This window comes from Phacochoerus africanus, chromosome 1 (assembly GCF_016906955.1).
Source record: "Phacochoerus africanus isolate WHEZ1 chromosome 1, ROS_Pafr_v1, whole genome shotgun sequence".
Classification (NCBI taxonomy): domain Eukaryota; kingdom Metazoa; phylum Chordata; class Mammalia; order Artiodactyla; family Suidae; genus Phacochoerus; species Phacochoerus africanus.
The window spans coordinates 220,218,555-220,230,868 of NC_062544.1; the positions used below are offsets into that span (position 1 = coordinate 220,218,555).

Below are 12,314 nucleotides of genomic sequence, written 5' to 3' on the forward strand. Positions count from 1 at the left end.
ATCCTTTTCAAGCACAAACAACTGACTTTCTTCTGTCCTGTTAAATATAAAAGAAAGAAATCAGAGCAAGAGAAAACAAGGGTCTAAGAAACAAAACTCCAGAGATAAGGCTATGTTATAAAATAACAGAAGAATATAATTTGCTTGAGACTCCAAAGGTATATAGCCAGAGTCTATAAAAATGCGCATAATTCATATAAAAGTCCAATAGGTGAAAATTAGGGGATTATCCTCTCTGATTTAGATGACACTATCACCTATTGCTTGGCAAGTGTTTTTCATTTTGGTAGAGTTTATTTTTGTTGCTTAATCTGCTGTGATTTTCTGAGTAAAACCTCAGAAAGATAGTTCTTTAAAGAATAAGAGCCCAACCTACAGAAACAGAAAATAAGGGGAAAAAATTAAAGGCTGTTAGCATTTGAACTTGGTCTGCTTGAGTCCGAATGTGATTATCTTTCTTGCCTACAGATTCCAGGCTTTCCTGATCGAAAAAGGTTTGGGGGAGGAACATTAAAGAGCTTACATTATGACTGAATTACACTCATCCTTTGGAAGAGGAAGCAATCGGTGACAGTTTTTCACAGCATTCTCCTTGCTGTTTCGATTATTCCTGTCCCAGCCTTTTAGCAAAATCATCTTAAAATGCTACCCTTCAGCCTCGCCCTTTAATGGAAAACTGAAAGAAAGTGACAGCGTGGGAGGTCCAAACTTTGTCCCCATTCTCTCTGTTCCTCACCTTTTTGTCCCTTTTTATAGATTATATAAAAGCCTTGTGGAAATATGAGATGTTGTCAAAATGATGCAGTAAATGAGCAGTGACAGAATGCTGCAGAGAAAATGTACTCTTGCTTAGAACTGGAGGGGTTTTATGGGTCTGTAATTTTCCCACACTCCTTGCTGAAGACTTGATTAAGTACTACAAAAATGTATCTCTATTGTTTTACCTTCTTGAGGGGAAAGGTTATGTTAACCAGCCCTGAGTTGTCCACCCCAAACAATCTCTGTCATTTTCAAAGAAGCAAAATGGTGTTATTTAATTGTCTCCACCTTCATTACACACAAGGATGCCTAATAATAGCAACCCGTGTCTTTCTCTCCTCTCCTTTGCAAATGGCTCAGTGGCTGGAAGAGGCGGGCTAATAGCTGGAGTTAAATATAAATAGATTAATAATACATAGAGAACAGCAGTACCAGAAAAGAAGACTTCTGCAAGAAACTGACAGCTCACTAAATCCTTCACTCTTTAGGTTACAGCTGTCTGCATCCCCTTACTGTTTTCTTTTTGGAAATAGGTAGGATGAAATCGCAGACCTGCATAAGAACAGCAAGTGAGATTTACAGCCTCTTCAATTTTTTTTTTTTTGAAGGAAAAGTCAACTCCTAAAATGCCTTTTGACTATAGTCCATAAACTGAGAGTATTATTTGTTGTGTCAACAATGTATTTATGGAGAAAAGTAAAAATAAGTTCCACGGCAATACATTTACATGAATTATGGACTAGTATTCTTGGATTTCATAATCCAAAGTTTTTTGGGGGGTGGTGTGTGTGTACATGCATAATTGTTCATCACTTTTTTTACCCATCTTCTTTGCTTGTATAATTCCCTTTGCCCCGGTTCTTTGTTAATGTATAAACCTGTTTTACAAAAACTGTAATTTGCTGCCTTATTCAACAACACCTTTTCACACATATTCTCTCTCTGGTTCTGGCACGTCTCTGCACTCCTGATTTGCTCCATATTAAAATATAATAAGTACAGTTTGGGCTTCTCATTTTAAAACTAGGGAAAAAAACACTAAATTCTCTCTATTTCATACTTTGGAAATGAAGGTATGCTTAAAGAGGGCATTAAAATAACGATATTAGACTGTGCTTTTAAAAGGGCAGCCTTGGGAATTCGGAAAAGGATTTCATCAGCTAGAATACTCTCTGGTCTTTCTTCACATCCTCGCCCACAAGAGTTAGCCCGGATTTCTTTTTTGACATAAAGGAGAGCTATGCAAATCAGGATCTGTATGTGGAATTTGGCACAAGTATGTTGTGACAAAGGCTGTGCAGTTAGGAAGTAGAAACCAAATTCATACACAAAGATCTAAACCAGCTGAAGCTGTTTGTATTCCTCTTTAAAAAAAAATAAATCAATAACCCTTTCCTTCCCTCTTGCTTTTAATTAGAAAAAAAAGATGTATTTTTTTAAATTTTGTCCATTTTTAAAATATAAAAGTAACCTATTACTGCTGGCTTTAGGGTCAACTTTGAAAAATTGACAATACCCAATTCCATTTCCTCTTGCTGTCAGGCTTGACTCCTGAATTATCGTTTTCTAAGAAAAAAATAAGTTTTAATAATCTAAGGTAAGTTTGTCTCAAGTATTAGTAGCAGTAAAATAAGGTTGTTTGCCCAAATGAATGTTATTAGCCAGAGTACTTCAAAAATAATCTTTTGAAGCATAATCTTTGCTAAGACTTCCTGAGACCTGCTCATAAACATTGCTTTTAGATAATAAGTGTAAATACCAGATACTTTCTAAACAGTGTTAAATAAATCTTTTTTTTTTTTTTTTTTGGTCTTTTAAGGGCCTCACCTGTGGCATATGGAAGTTCCCAGGCAAGGAGTCAAATTGGCTGCAACCTATGCCACAGTCACAGCAATGTGGGATCTGAGCCATATCTGTGACCTACACCACAGGTCATGGCAATGCTGGATCCTTAACCCACTGAGCAAGACCAGGGATTGAATCTGCAACCTCATGGATACTAGTCGGGGCTTGTTACCGCTGAGCCATGACAAGTACTCCTAATTTTCTTACTTTCTTGATGAAACAAATTGTTAGCAATAGAGAAAGTTGGCTTATTTTTTGTTCCTACTGTGATTCAAATGTCTAACCAATGTCCCTACTCATTGTAGAGGCAACCAGATGTGAAGATATATGACCAGTCATCTGTCTCTCAGATCTCTTAGTTGGAATCCACTAAGGATTTGGGTTGGTGCTGTGAGAATTAACATATGTCTTTTCTATCAAAGGAAGCCTTGGTTACTCCATTTTGTTCCTGCTTTGTCTGAGACAACCCTCCTCCACCACCCCCGCAATTTTTTCCCTCTTCTCCCAATAATAGTTTGTTTCAAATTAGCCAACCGAGAAGAATGTGTGCCCTGAACTGACCAATGGGAAGGGGACATAGGTACCACCTGCGTTAGGGATAAATAGTGGTCTTCCTTCTTTGTGTGCGCTTTTTGAGCACTTGCGCCCTTCTGCAGAAGTAAGAGCCTTGTCGAGATCTCCCCGTATTCATGTGTCTTACTTTCCAACACTGACATCCAAGCCAGGGTCACTTGTCCCCAATGGTATGCTAAGGGCTCTAAGGAGAGAGCTGCTTCCAAAGGGTTGTTCTGTATCAGCTTTACTCGGGTTCTCAGAAGTCTCCATACTTGAGGGCATCTGTGATGTAATCCAGGTGCCTTAACACTGCTATCTATTCTGAAAATGGCTACATAGAACTGATGTGCTGGCCCATCCAACTGAGATGAAGAGCTCCTAACTGCTGCCATAATCAGAGTTTCGAGTCTTCGTTCCAATAGTGTGTGCTTTGATACCCAACCTAGGCAGGGCCTTGCATGGGTATCTAATTGTTGGTTTAATTAAAATTTTTAAAGCACAGGTAGCATCTATTTTAAGAAGCTTGAAGTCCTAAGAGGATGTCTGCATTAATTTAACACCTTTTAAAATTCAAAGGAGGATACTCTTTTTGGGAAAGAAGAGAAGGAAATAAAAAATTCATTTCTCTGTAGTCCCAAAACTGAGTTAAATCACTGTGGTAGAAGGGTCCCAGAAAATCTAGCCCTGGGGGAACCCTGAGCCTCACATATTCCACAGTATGTTTCCCTGATGCAGAAGTAGAGTTGGAACCTGCCTGGGTTGCTCCATAGGATAGGAAAGGGATCCAACTTTGATTTACAATTAATCATCACCTCCATTTAAAGACTTAGAGCAATGGCTTTCAGACTCAAAAGCACAGGAATAGTCCTCTGAAGTGCTTGTTTAAAATGCAGATTCCAGGATTTCGTCCGCCCCCCTTGCCCAATTTGTATCTGGGATAGGGCCAGGATTTTGTACTTTTAGCAGGCGAAGCAGATGATTTTTTTGTTGCAGGTAGTTCAGGATCCACCCTTTGAGAAAGATAGACTCCTGTTCAAAAAGTAGGAAATATATGGATTGTAGACTCTGCTTTACGGCACCATTATAGCAGAGTTCATCAAAGTTCACCTTTGGCCCCCCTCTACATGATCACCCCTTAATAAATTAAGCCACTCCTCCCTCTCAAGCTACATATGCCACAGCAATCATTATGTGATTGTCACATCCTCTATTGGCAAAACAGGAAATATTCTTGGAAGCATCCGTCCTGAAGTCCTCCATCCTCTAACTGCAATCCTGGAGTGATTGCGCTCTAGACCCATCACTTGTCCTTCACTTTACCTTCTAGCAATCCCCAGCTTCCTAGATGTAATGTTTTCCACTTTCTTGGTGTGGATTATTGGTTATCCATCTAGGATGTGTACAAGTATCTCTTCTAAGAGGTATGTGGGCACAGGGAGTTTTAAAGAGAATCACTTTCCAGATCATTAATTCCCACATGAATATGTCTTTGTTAAGATTGCGCTCCTTGTGATGCAGCTCAATGCTAGTTCTCATTTCCCACCTGTACCTTTACAATCGCCCTCTTCCAACAGAAAAGGAGCATCTCACTAGTAATGCAATAGAAATATGGCATATTGCTCCAGGCTGGAAATATCTTCAGGATGCCCACCAAAGGACAATTCTAAGTATTGGTTTTATATAAGGATTTTGTCTGTTGACTCCTCATAATTAAAAAAAAAAAGTTGGGGTTCCCATTGTGGCACAGCAGAAATGAATCCGACTAGTAACCATGAGGTTGAGGGTTTGATCCCTGGCCTTGATCAGTGAGTTAAGGATCTGGCATTGCCATGAGCTGTGGTGTACGTCACAGACATGGCTCAAATCCCACATTGCTGTGGCTGTGGTTTAGGGTACAGCTCCAATTTGACCCCTAGCCTGGGAACTTCCACATGCCAGGGGGGAAGAAGAAAGAAAGAAAGAAAGAAAGAAAGAAGAAAGAAGAAAGAAAGAAAGAAAGAAAGAAAGAAAGAAAGAAAGAAAGAAGAAGAAGAAAGAAGAAGAAAGAAGAGAAAAGAAAAGAAAAGAAAGAAAGAAAGAAAGAAAGAAAGAAAAGAAAGAAAGAAAGAAAGAAAGAAGAAAGAAAGAAAGAAAAGAAGAAAGAGAAGAAAGAAGAAAGAAAAGAAGAAAGAAGAAGAAAGAAGAAGAAAGAAGAAGGAAGGAAGGAGGAAGGAAGGAAGGAAGGAAGAAGGGAAAGGAAAGGAAAGGAAAGGAAAAATGGAACTTCTAAGCAAAAGAAGAAAACAAGTCATTGCAGAGCTCTTAAGGGAAGAGCTCCTAAGAACAAAGCCAAGAGCTTTGGTACAGAAACATCCAAAGCTATGTGCACATTCTTACATTGCAAGTCTTCTTACCTGGTCTATTAAATATCGAAAATATTTTTATCAAAAAATAATTATATAGGCAAAGTATACAATTAACATCTTGATTTTCCCAACCCTTTCTGATTAAATGAGTTAGACAAACACCCCCAAGTGAAAGGATAACAATTAAAGGCAATGATTCCAGTAGCTGGATAACAAAAGCCTTTTCCAATCATGTTTCCAATTATTTGCTCGCAACGAAAACTAGAAAAAAAACCTATTTGAGTTGTAACTGATAGCTCATTAAAAAATAATGTTTAATGATGGGTCAGTATGGGATTCTTGGTATTTAATTCAGGAGGGAAATTGATGATAAAAAAAACTCCATTCATAACTGGTTATTTCTGTGAATGTAATCTTCTCAACATTTATGCCCGTAAAAGCAAAAAAATTGAAGAAAGAAAGAAGAAAGAAAGAAAGAAAGAAAGAAAGAAAGAAAGAAAGAAAAAGAAAGAAAGAAAGAAAGAAAGAAAGAAAGAAAGAAAGAAAGAAAGAAAGAAAGAAAAGAAAAGAAAGAAAGGAAGGAAGGAAGGAAGGAAGGAAGGAAGGAAGGAAGGAAGGAAGGAAGGAAGGAAGGAAGGAAAGGAAGGAAGGAAGGAAGAAAGGGAAAGAAAGGAAAGGAAAGGAAAAATGGAAGAAAGAAAGGAAGAAAAAGTAATTGCAGAGCTCTTAGGGAAGAGCTCCTAAGAACAAAGCCAAGAGCTTTGGTAAGAAACATCCAAAGCTATGGCACATTCTTACATGGCAAGTCTTCTTACCTGGTCTATTAAATATCGAAATATTTTTATCAAAAATAATTATATAGGCAAAAGTATACAATTAACATCTTTATTTTCCCAACCCTTTCTGATTAAATGAGTTAGACAAACACCCCCAAATGAAAGGATAACAATTAAAGGCAATTGTAGCTGGATAACAAAGCCTTTTCCAATCATGTTTCCAATTATTTGCTCGCAACGAAACTAGAAAAAAAACCTATTTGAGTTGTAACTGATAGCTCATTAAAAATAATGTTTAATGATGGGTCAGTATGGGATTCTTGGTATTTAATTCAGGAGGAAATTGAGTGATAAAAAAACTCCATTCATAACTGGTTATTTATGTGAATGTAATCTTCTCAACATTTATGCCCGTAAAAGCAAAAAAAATAAGATTAAATGATGTTGAATCCTATATCATTCTAGAAAGAATAATTAATTAGTGAATACATGAATTAATGTGTGAAGGAGCCATCCACTTCATTAAAAGGATCATTTCCAGAGAGACTTTGCCTTTTATATTTAGTAGATATTTATCAAAATGTATAGTATTCATCGGACACTGTCCTAGAGAAGAATCCTCCAGTGTCCTGTCTTGAGGGTAAGCACTTGTTTGATCGCATCCTGGATGTGCAGTCGGAGAAGGAAGCTGGAGATTTTATCATCACTACATTTGGTTTTGGTGGCAAATATCTGGTGTCTCCAATTTCTGGTCCTTTTCAAATTCTTCAACTGTTCCCATGTCCGTTCACTGAACCCCTCTCCTTCTGCCTGGCTTTTTGTTCTTATTGCTCACCATTTTGATATTGTGACTGTGCTCTGGCCCAGTATATGTTTACCTCACCTCTGCACACAACTGCTCCTTCCACTGGGTGTCTTTTTGGATGCTAGAAGGTCCCCTCCTTCCCCTGCTTTAAATATCTGCCAAAACGCTCCTCTTTCTGCATGACTTCTCCCACTAGACCCCTCCACTCTATTTCCTGTCACTATCCTAAACCCAGGTCTTTGAATGCTCTGTACTTCCATTTCTCTGTCTTTGCACACATACTCCCAAAAGAGTTGTCCTTTTCAACTCTTACTCTGCGTGCCTTGGCTTAGCCATCATCTCCTTGAGAAGCCTTTCCTGCCCTGCTAGTCAGAGCTTGGGGTCCCTGATCCCTCCCATACCACACTGGGCTCTTCCCTGTCACAGCAAACATGGCACTCTGTTGCAATGGCCCACTTATTGGCCAGTCTTCTCCACCATGCTGCCCTCCTATATCCCTTATACTTCATAGGATCTGGCACATAGCAGGTCTACAATAATTGTACAATAAGTGTGATTAGGTTAAAGTAGAAAGTTGGAGTTCCCATCGTGGTGCAGCAGAAACGAATCCAACTAGGAACCATGAGGTTGCAGGTTCGATCCCTGGCCTCACTCAGTGGGTAAGGATCTGGCGCTGCCGTGAGCTGTGGTATAGATTGCAGATGCGGCTTGGATCTGGTGTTGCTGTGGCTCTGTCGTAGGCTGGCAGCTACAGCTCCAATTAGACCCCTAGCCTGGGAACTTCCATGTGCTACAGGTGTGGCCCTAAAAAAGACAAAAGCCAAAAAAAAATGGAGAGCCTTCAGGCGTAGAATCAGAACTATGTGCTCCTGTGCTCCTGTGCCTTATTATTCTCATTCCCCCTATGTGTCTGTGACACAGTGCCTGGCACATAGTGGTCACAAAGCAAATATTTGTTTTATTGAGTCATTGTTACAAAAAAGGAAAAAATGTGGAAAATAAAGTTAACCCACTGGGGAAAAATCCATGAAGTTTGGTGATAGTTTTATTCAATTTTAAAAATTTCCAGGCCTCTCAAAATAATTTTCATCCAGTCAAGGATCTGTTTCCACTTTCTTACTCTTTCAGAAATCTCTCACACCTTAAGAAAGAAATAAAACACCTCTTAAATCTGCCTTCAAAGCTGATTCATTGGAAAGAGCATATGAAGTTTACAGAAAAACAAAGCAGTAAAGCTTTTCCTTCATCTATTATTGGTTCCTATCCATTTTTTTTTCTCTAATCGCCAAAGCCTAACTTCCAAGATCAATACAGAGTCAAGACCCAATGTACTCATAAACTCAGATATGCAAGAAATACTTTTCTTGAATTCACTTTTGATTTTAACTCTGTATACTGCAGGAATAATTAAAAATGGCCTCAGTAAAACTGGGATTTATACCCTCCTTTATCCCAGGTTTGCATATAAACTCCAAGGAAGCTTATATAATACCACAATGTCAGCTGTCTATGCTGACATATGCTGAGATGTTTGCCACCAACCTGTCACTCGTTTCTATCAAAATGGCCCCTTTGGTCTGGTCCTTTCTGTACTATCACTTCAGACACAGGCAAGCCATTCTTGCCTGTGTAGTATATTGGCGCCTAGGGACTTCTGGAGGTCGCTTAGATGCATTTATCTGAAGTGGAAGGTTCAAACTCACAGGCCATAGTCATTCCACACCTACATGCATGTGTTTTGACATAATTCTATTACTTCTTAACAAAACACCCCAAAATTTAATGTCATAAAATATGCCATTCTATTCTCTCACAATTCTGTCGGTTAGCAGTCTGGGTTGGGTTTAGCTGGAGATTCTCATGTACATATACCAGGGATCATGTACACATCTGCAGGCATCTGGCAGCCACATTGCCTCATTCACACATCTGGCAGCTAGTGCTAGGCTGTTGTGTGCCTGGACCTCTCTTTCCACATAGTATCTCATTCTTAAGGAGGCTAGCCTGACTTTGTGTGGTAGTCTCAAGAAGCAAGAAATGAACAAATCCTAAGGCACAAGCATTTTTCAAATCTCTGCTCATGTTGTGTTTGATTAGTCAAAGTAAGATTCAAGGAGATAAGTAAAAGACTCTCATCTTGGGAGGAGCAGCACAGTCACCTTGCAAAGGGATGTGCATATGAGGATGAAAGGAATTTGTGGGCATTTGTTTGCAATCTATCACATAGGCTTTATTCATTCATTGACTTACTTGTTAAGTTGCTAATGTTAAAAATTGGAGCTTCCTATAAAGGTCTTATCCTAAAAAATTATCTAGCCTACTCTAGGTCTTATCCTAAAATCATCTAACCTCTCTGCATTTCTTGCCTAGTCTGCTGCACTTGAGTCTGTGATAATAAGACCTAGTTTACAAGATTGTTTTTGAGAAATTAAATGAGGTAATGTCTGTGGGAAAATCTGGCACAAACAGGCACTCGATATATTGTTTCTTCCTTCCTGAATGCCATTAGCCACAAAGTTGATACCTGACCATGGCTAAGGACAGTAGCCAAGATGAAGGACAAGGGAGTCATGGAAAATTTGGCTGGAAGGTTGTCCCTTGGTCTTTTTGCAGAGGGATATAGGCATTAGGAAATAAGATCCTTAAAGAATTTACAAGAACACTAAATATATTTAAGAAATTAAGCAAAGCAATGGTTAAACATCTCAGTTTAACTCAGTTTGCTTTAAGTGAAGTGTGTCGGGCTCTGAACTCTTGGTTCACTCAGCTCATCCTTGGGAGGCATATGTGGAGAACAGTCTAAACCCAGTCCCGGATTCAGGCAACCACGTGTAAATACCTGTGTCAGAGTACAAATCATTTTCTCACTGCTCTCCAGAGAGTGAACAGTCTGACCTGTTCCTTCCCAGCCTGAATCAGAACTGAGTGAAGAAACCTGTGCCATGCACAGCAGGCACTAACCACCGTGGTTCCCTTCATAAAGAGCTTTAAAGTCTCTACTTTCATTTTGTCTTATGTCTTTTTAGGGCCACACCCAAGGCATATGGAAATTCCCAGGCTAGGGTCCAATCAGAGCTATAGTTGCCAGCCTACGCCACAGCCACTGCAATGTGGGATCCAAGCCGCATCTGCAGCCTACACCACAGCTCATGGCAATGTGGATCCTTAAGCCACTGAGCAAGGCCAAGGATAGAACCCAAATCCTCATGGATACTATTTGGGTTCGTTAACCATTGAGCCAAGACAGGAACTCCTAAGTTCTCTACCTTTAGTAATAAGCCTTCTTCTCTTAACTGGAACAGATAATCAGTCAACCTTTACCTTGAGCAAAGAGGAGACAGGCCTCTGCTAACTTTTGAGAAACACCCTGGGTTGCAAAAAAAAAAAACAAAGGCAGTTGTGTAACCAGATAGTAAGCATGCTGGACTTTCCCCCTAGTGTAACATTTAGGAAATGCTCGAGTCTAGTTTGAAGGACCTGCTGACCAGTGAGTGCAGAGAAGCAGTGGAATAACAACATCTAGAGGGTGATTTGAGGAGAAACAGAAGCATTTTGGCTTCATACCCTCTCTGGGCCTGGTTTCCAGAAATCATCATACCTGCAGCAGAAGGAAAATGGCTGAATTGAAGGTAAGAAACTATCCAGCCAGTTTGCTGTGGCATCTTCAGCTACAATTCACAGAAGCTTCTGAGAATTCCAGAGCAACAGAATTAGAACAGAGAAGTGCTGTCTACGACCTTAGCACCCTGAACGCTCCTGATCTCATCTGATCTCGGAAGATAAGCAGGGTCAGACTTGGTTAGTACTTAGATGGGAGAACTTAGAGAAAGTTCTGGTCCAAGCAACCGTGTTCTGAAGTGTCTGGAGGCTTGGCTGGGGGTGAGGTGGTAAAAAAAAAAAGAGGATGCTCTACTTGTACATCTCTTGTCTTGCTCATTTCATATATTGTCTTGGGGATCTGTAGGCATCATAAGGGCTCTCCTCCACCATGGACAGACACATTTCTCACTGTATTTCTTTGCCAGCCCCTACTCTCTGACACTTTTCTGTAGCTACAGTTTTTGGACAGTCTCCAGCTGACCAATTAGATATGTTTAAGTTATTCAGTCATTTTGAGGCTCACAATCAGCCCTTGGCCTGTAGAAGCCCTATCATTTCCTCTGGGAAATAATTCCCTTTTTATTATTTAATGTGCAATTAGAAAATATGAGTGGGTTATATTCTCTTAATGAATTAACTAGTATCTTCAAAATTAATCTAGGATGTAGCCACTCTTGTTTCTATTTAGCCATTAAGGAAAATTCAGAGAGGTTAAGTGACTTGCCCAAGGTCACTGCTGATAAGTGATGGAGTCTGGACTAGAAATTGAGTTTGTCCGAATCCATGCCCAGGCTCCAAAGGGAGCATTAGTAGCATCTGCGAGACGGAGTGCCTTAAGGTCAGGGAAACAGTGTGTCCCCAATGTCTAATACAATGCTTAGTGTCCACCCCAGGCTGCTAGTGCCGAACACATGCTTGTGGAATTGAGTAGAACTGCCCAGAACCTTGATTCAAGCCAAATATCAAGCAGGCCAGACTTCTTTCTAGGATGTGAGCACTTCCTAAATGCCCTTCAGCTGACACTGAGTTTGAAAATCAAACATCTCCCTAATTGACAGGGGTCCTAAAACCACTGAACACCAAAGTAAAAGAGTTTGCCTCCTTATGCCTGATTAAGAATTAGAAAGACTGAGGAAAATTCTCATTCTTTCATTAAGCAAATATGTGTTAGTGCCTGATGCCACAGACTGACATAGGAAAGGAACTGAGTCTGGACTAGATGAGGGTCAAGAAAAACTTGAAGGAGGCTGTTCCTAAGTGGAGTCTTAAGAGAGAAGAGGATTTCCTTGATGACCTAGTGATTAAGGATCCAACATTGTCAGCGCTGTGTCTCAGAGCATCGCTGTGACGCAGGTTCAGTCCCTGGTCCAGGAATTTCCACATGCTGTGGGCATGACCAAAAAAGAGAGACAGAGGAGTAGAAATTGACTAAGGGAAAAGGGATGGGGCGCGCGGGGGGCGGGGGGGGTGGGGGCTGGAGGAAATAGCCAGCACAGCACATGTAGAAAGCCCCGCATGTTCTGGAATCCAAGAGCATTTCGGCTAAACTTGAATTGCTATAAGGACGCCAGGATGAGATACCCAGAATGTGGTCAGCTGTATGGATCTGGATCTCAGGGGAAGGGGAAA

At 40.1% G+C, this 12,314-nt stretch overlaps 2 protein-coding genes across 2 annotated transcripts in view; both read left to right on the forward strand.

The window, feature by feature from the left end:
• RABL3 (RAB, member of RAS oncogene family like 3) overlaps nucleotides 1-1,775 on the forward strand; it is a 41,528-nt gene extending 39,753 nt beyond the window's left edge. The window contains exon 8 of the mRNA XM_047791333.1: nucleotides 469-1,775. Within this exon, the coding sequence (XP_047647289.1) occupies nucleotides 469-534 (66 nt within the window). The 3' untranslated portion in view covers nucleotides 535-1,775. The remainder of the gene's footprint in view (nucleotides 1-468) is intronic.
• An 8,753-nt stretch (nucleotides 1,776-10,528) lies between these two features.
• Nucleotides 10,529-12,314, forward strand: part of HGD (homogentisate 1,2-dioxygenase) — a 49,812-nt gene continuing 48,026 nt past the window's right edge. Inside the window, exon 1 of the mRNA XM_047755644.1 lies at nucleotides 10,529-10,714. Coding sequence (XP_047611600.1) covers nucleotides 10,700-10,714 — 15 coding nt within the window. The 5' untranslated portion in view covers nucleotides 10,529-10,699. The remainder of the gene's footprint in view (nucleotides 10,715-12,314) is intronic.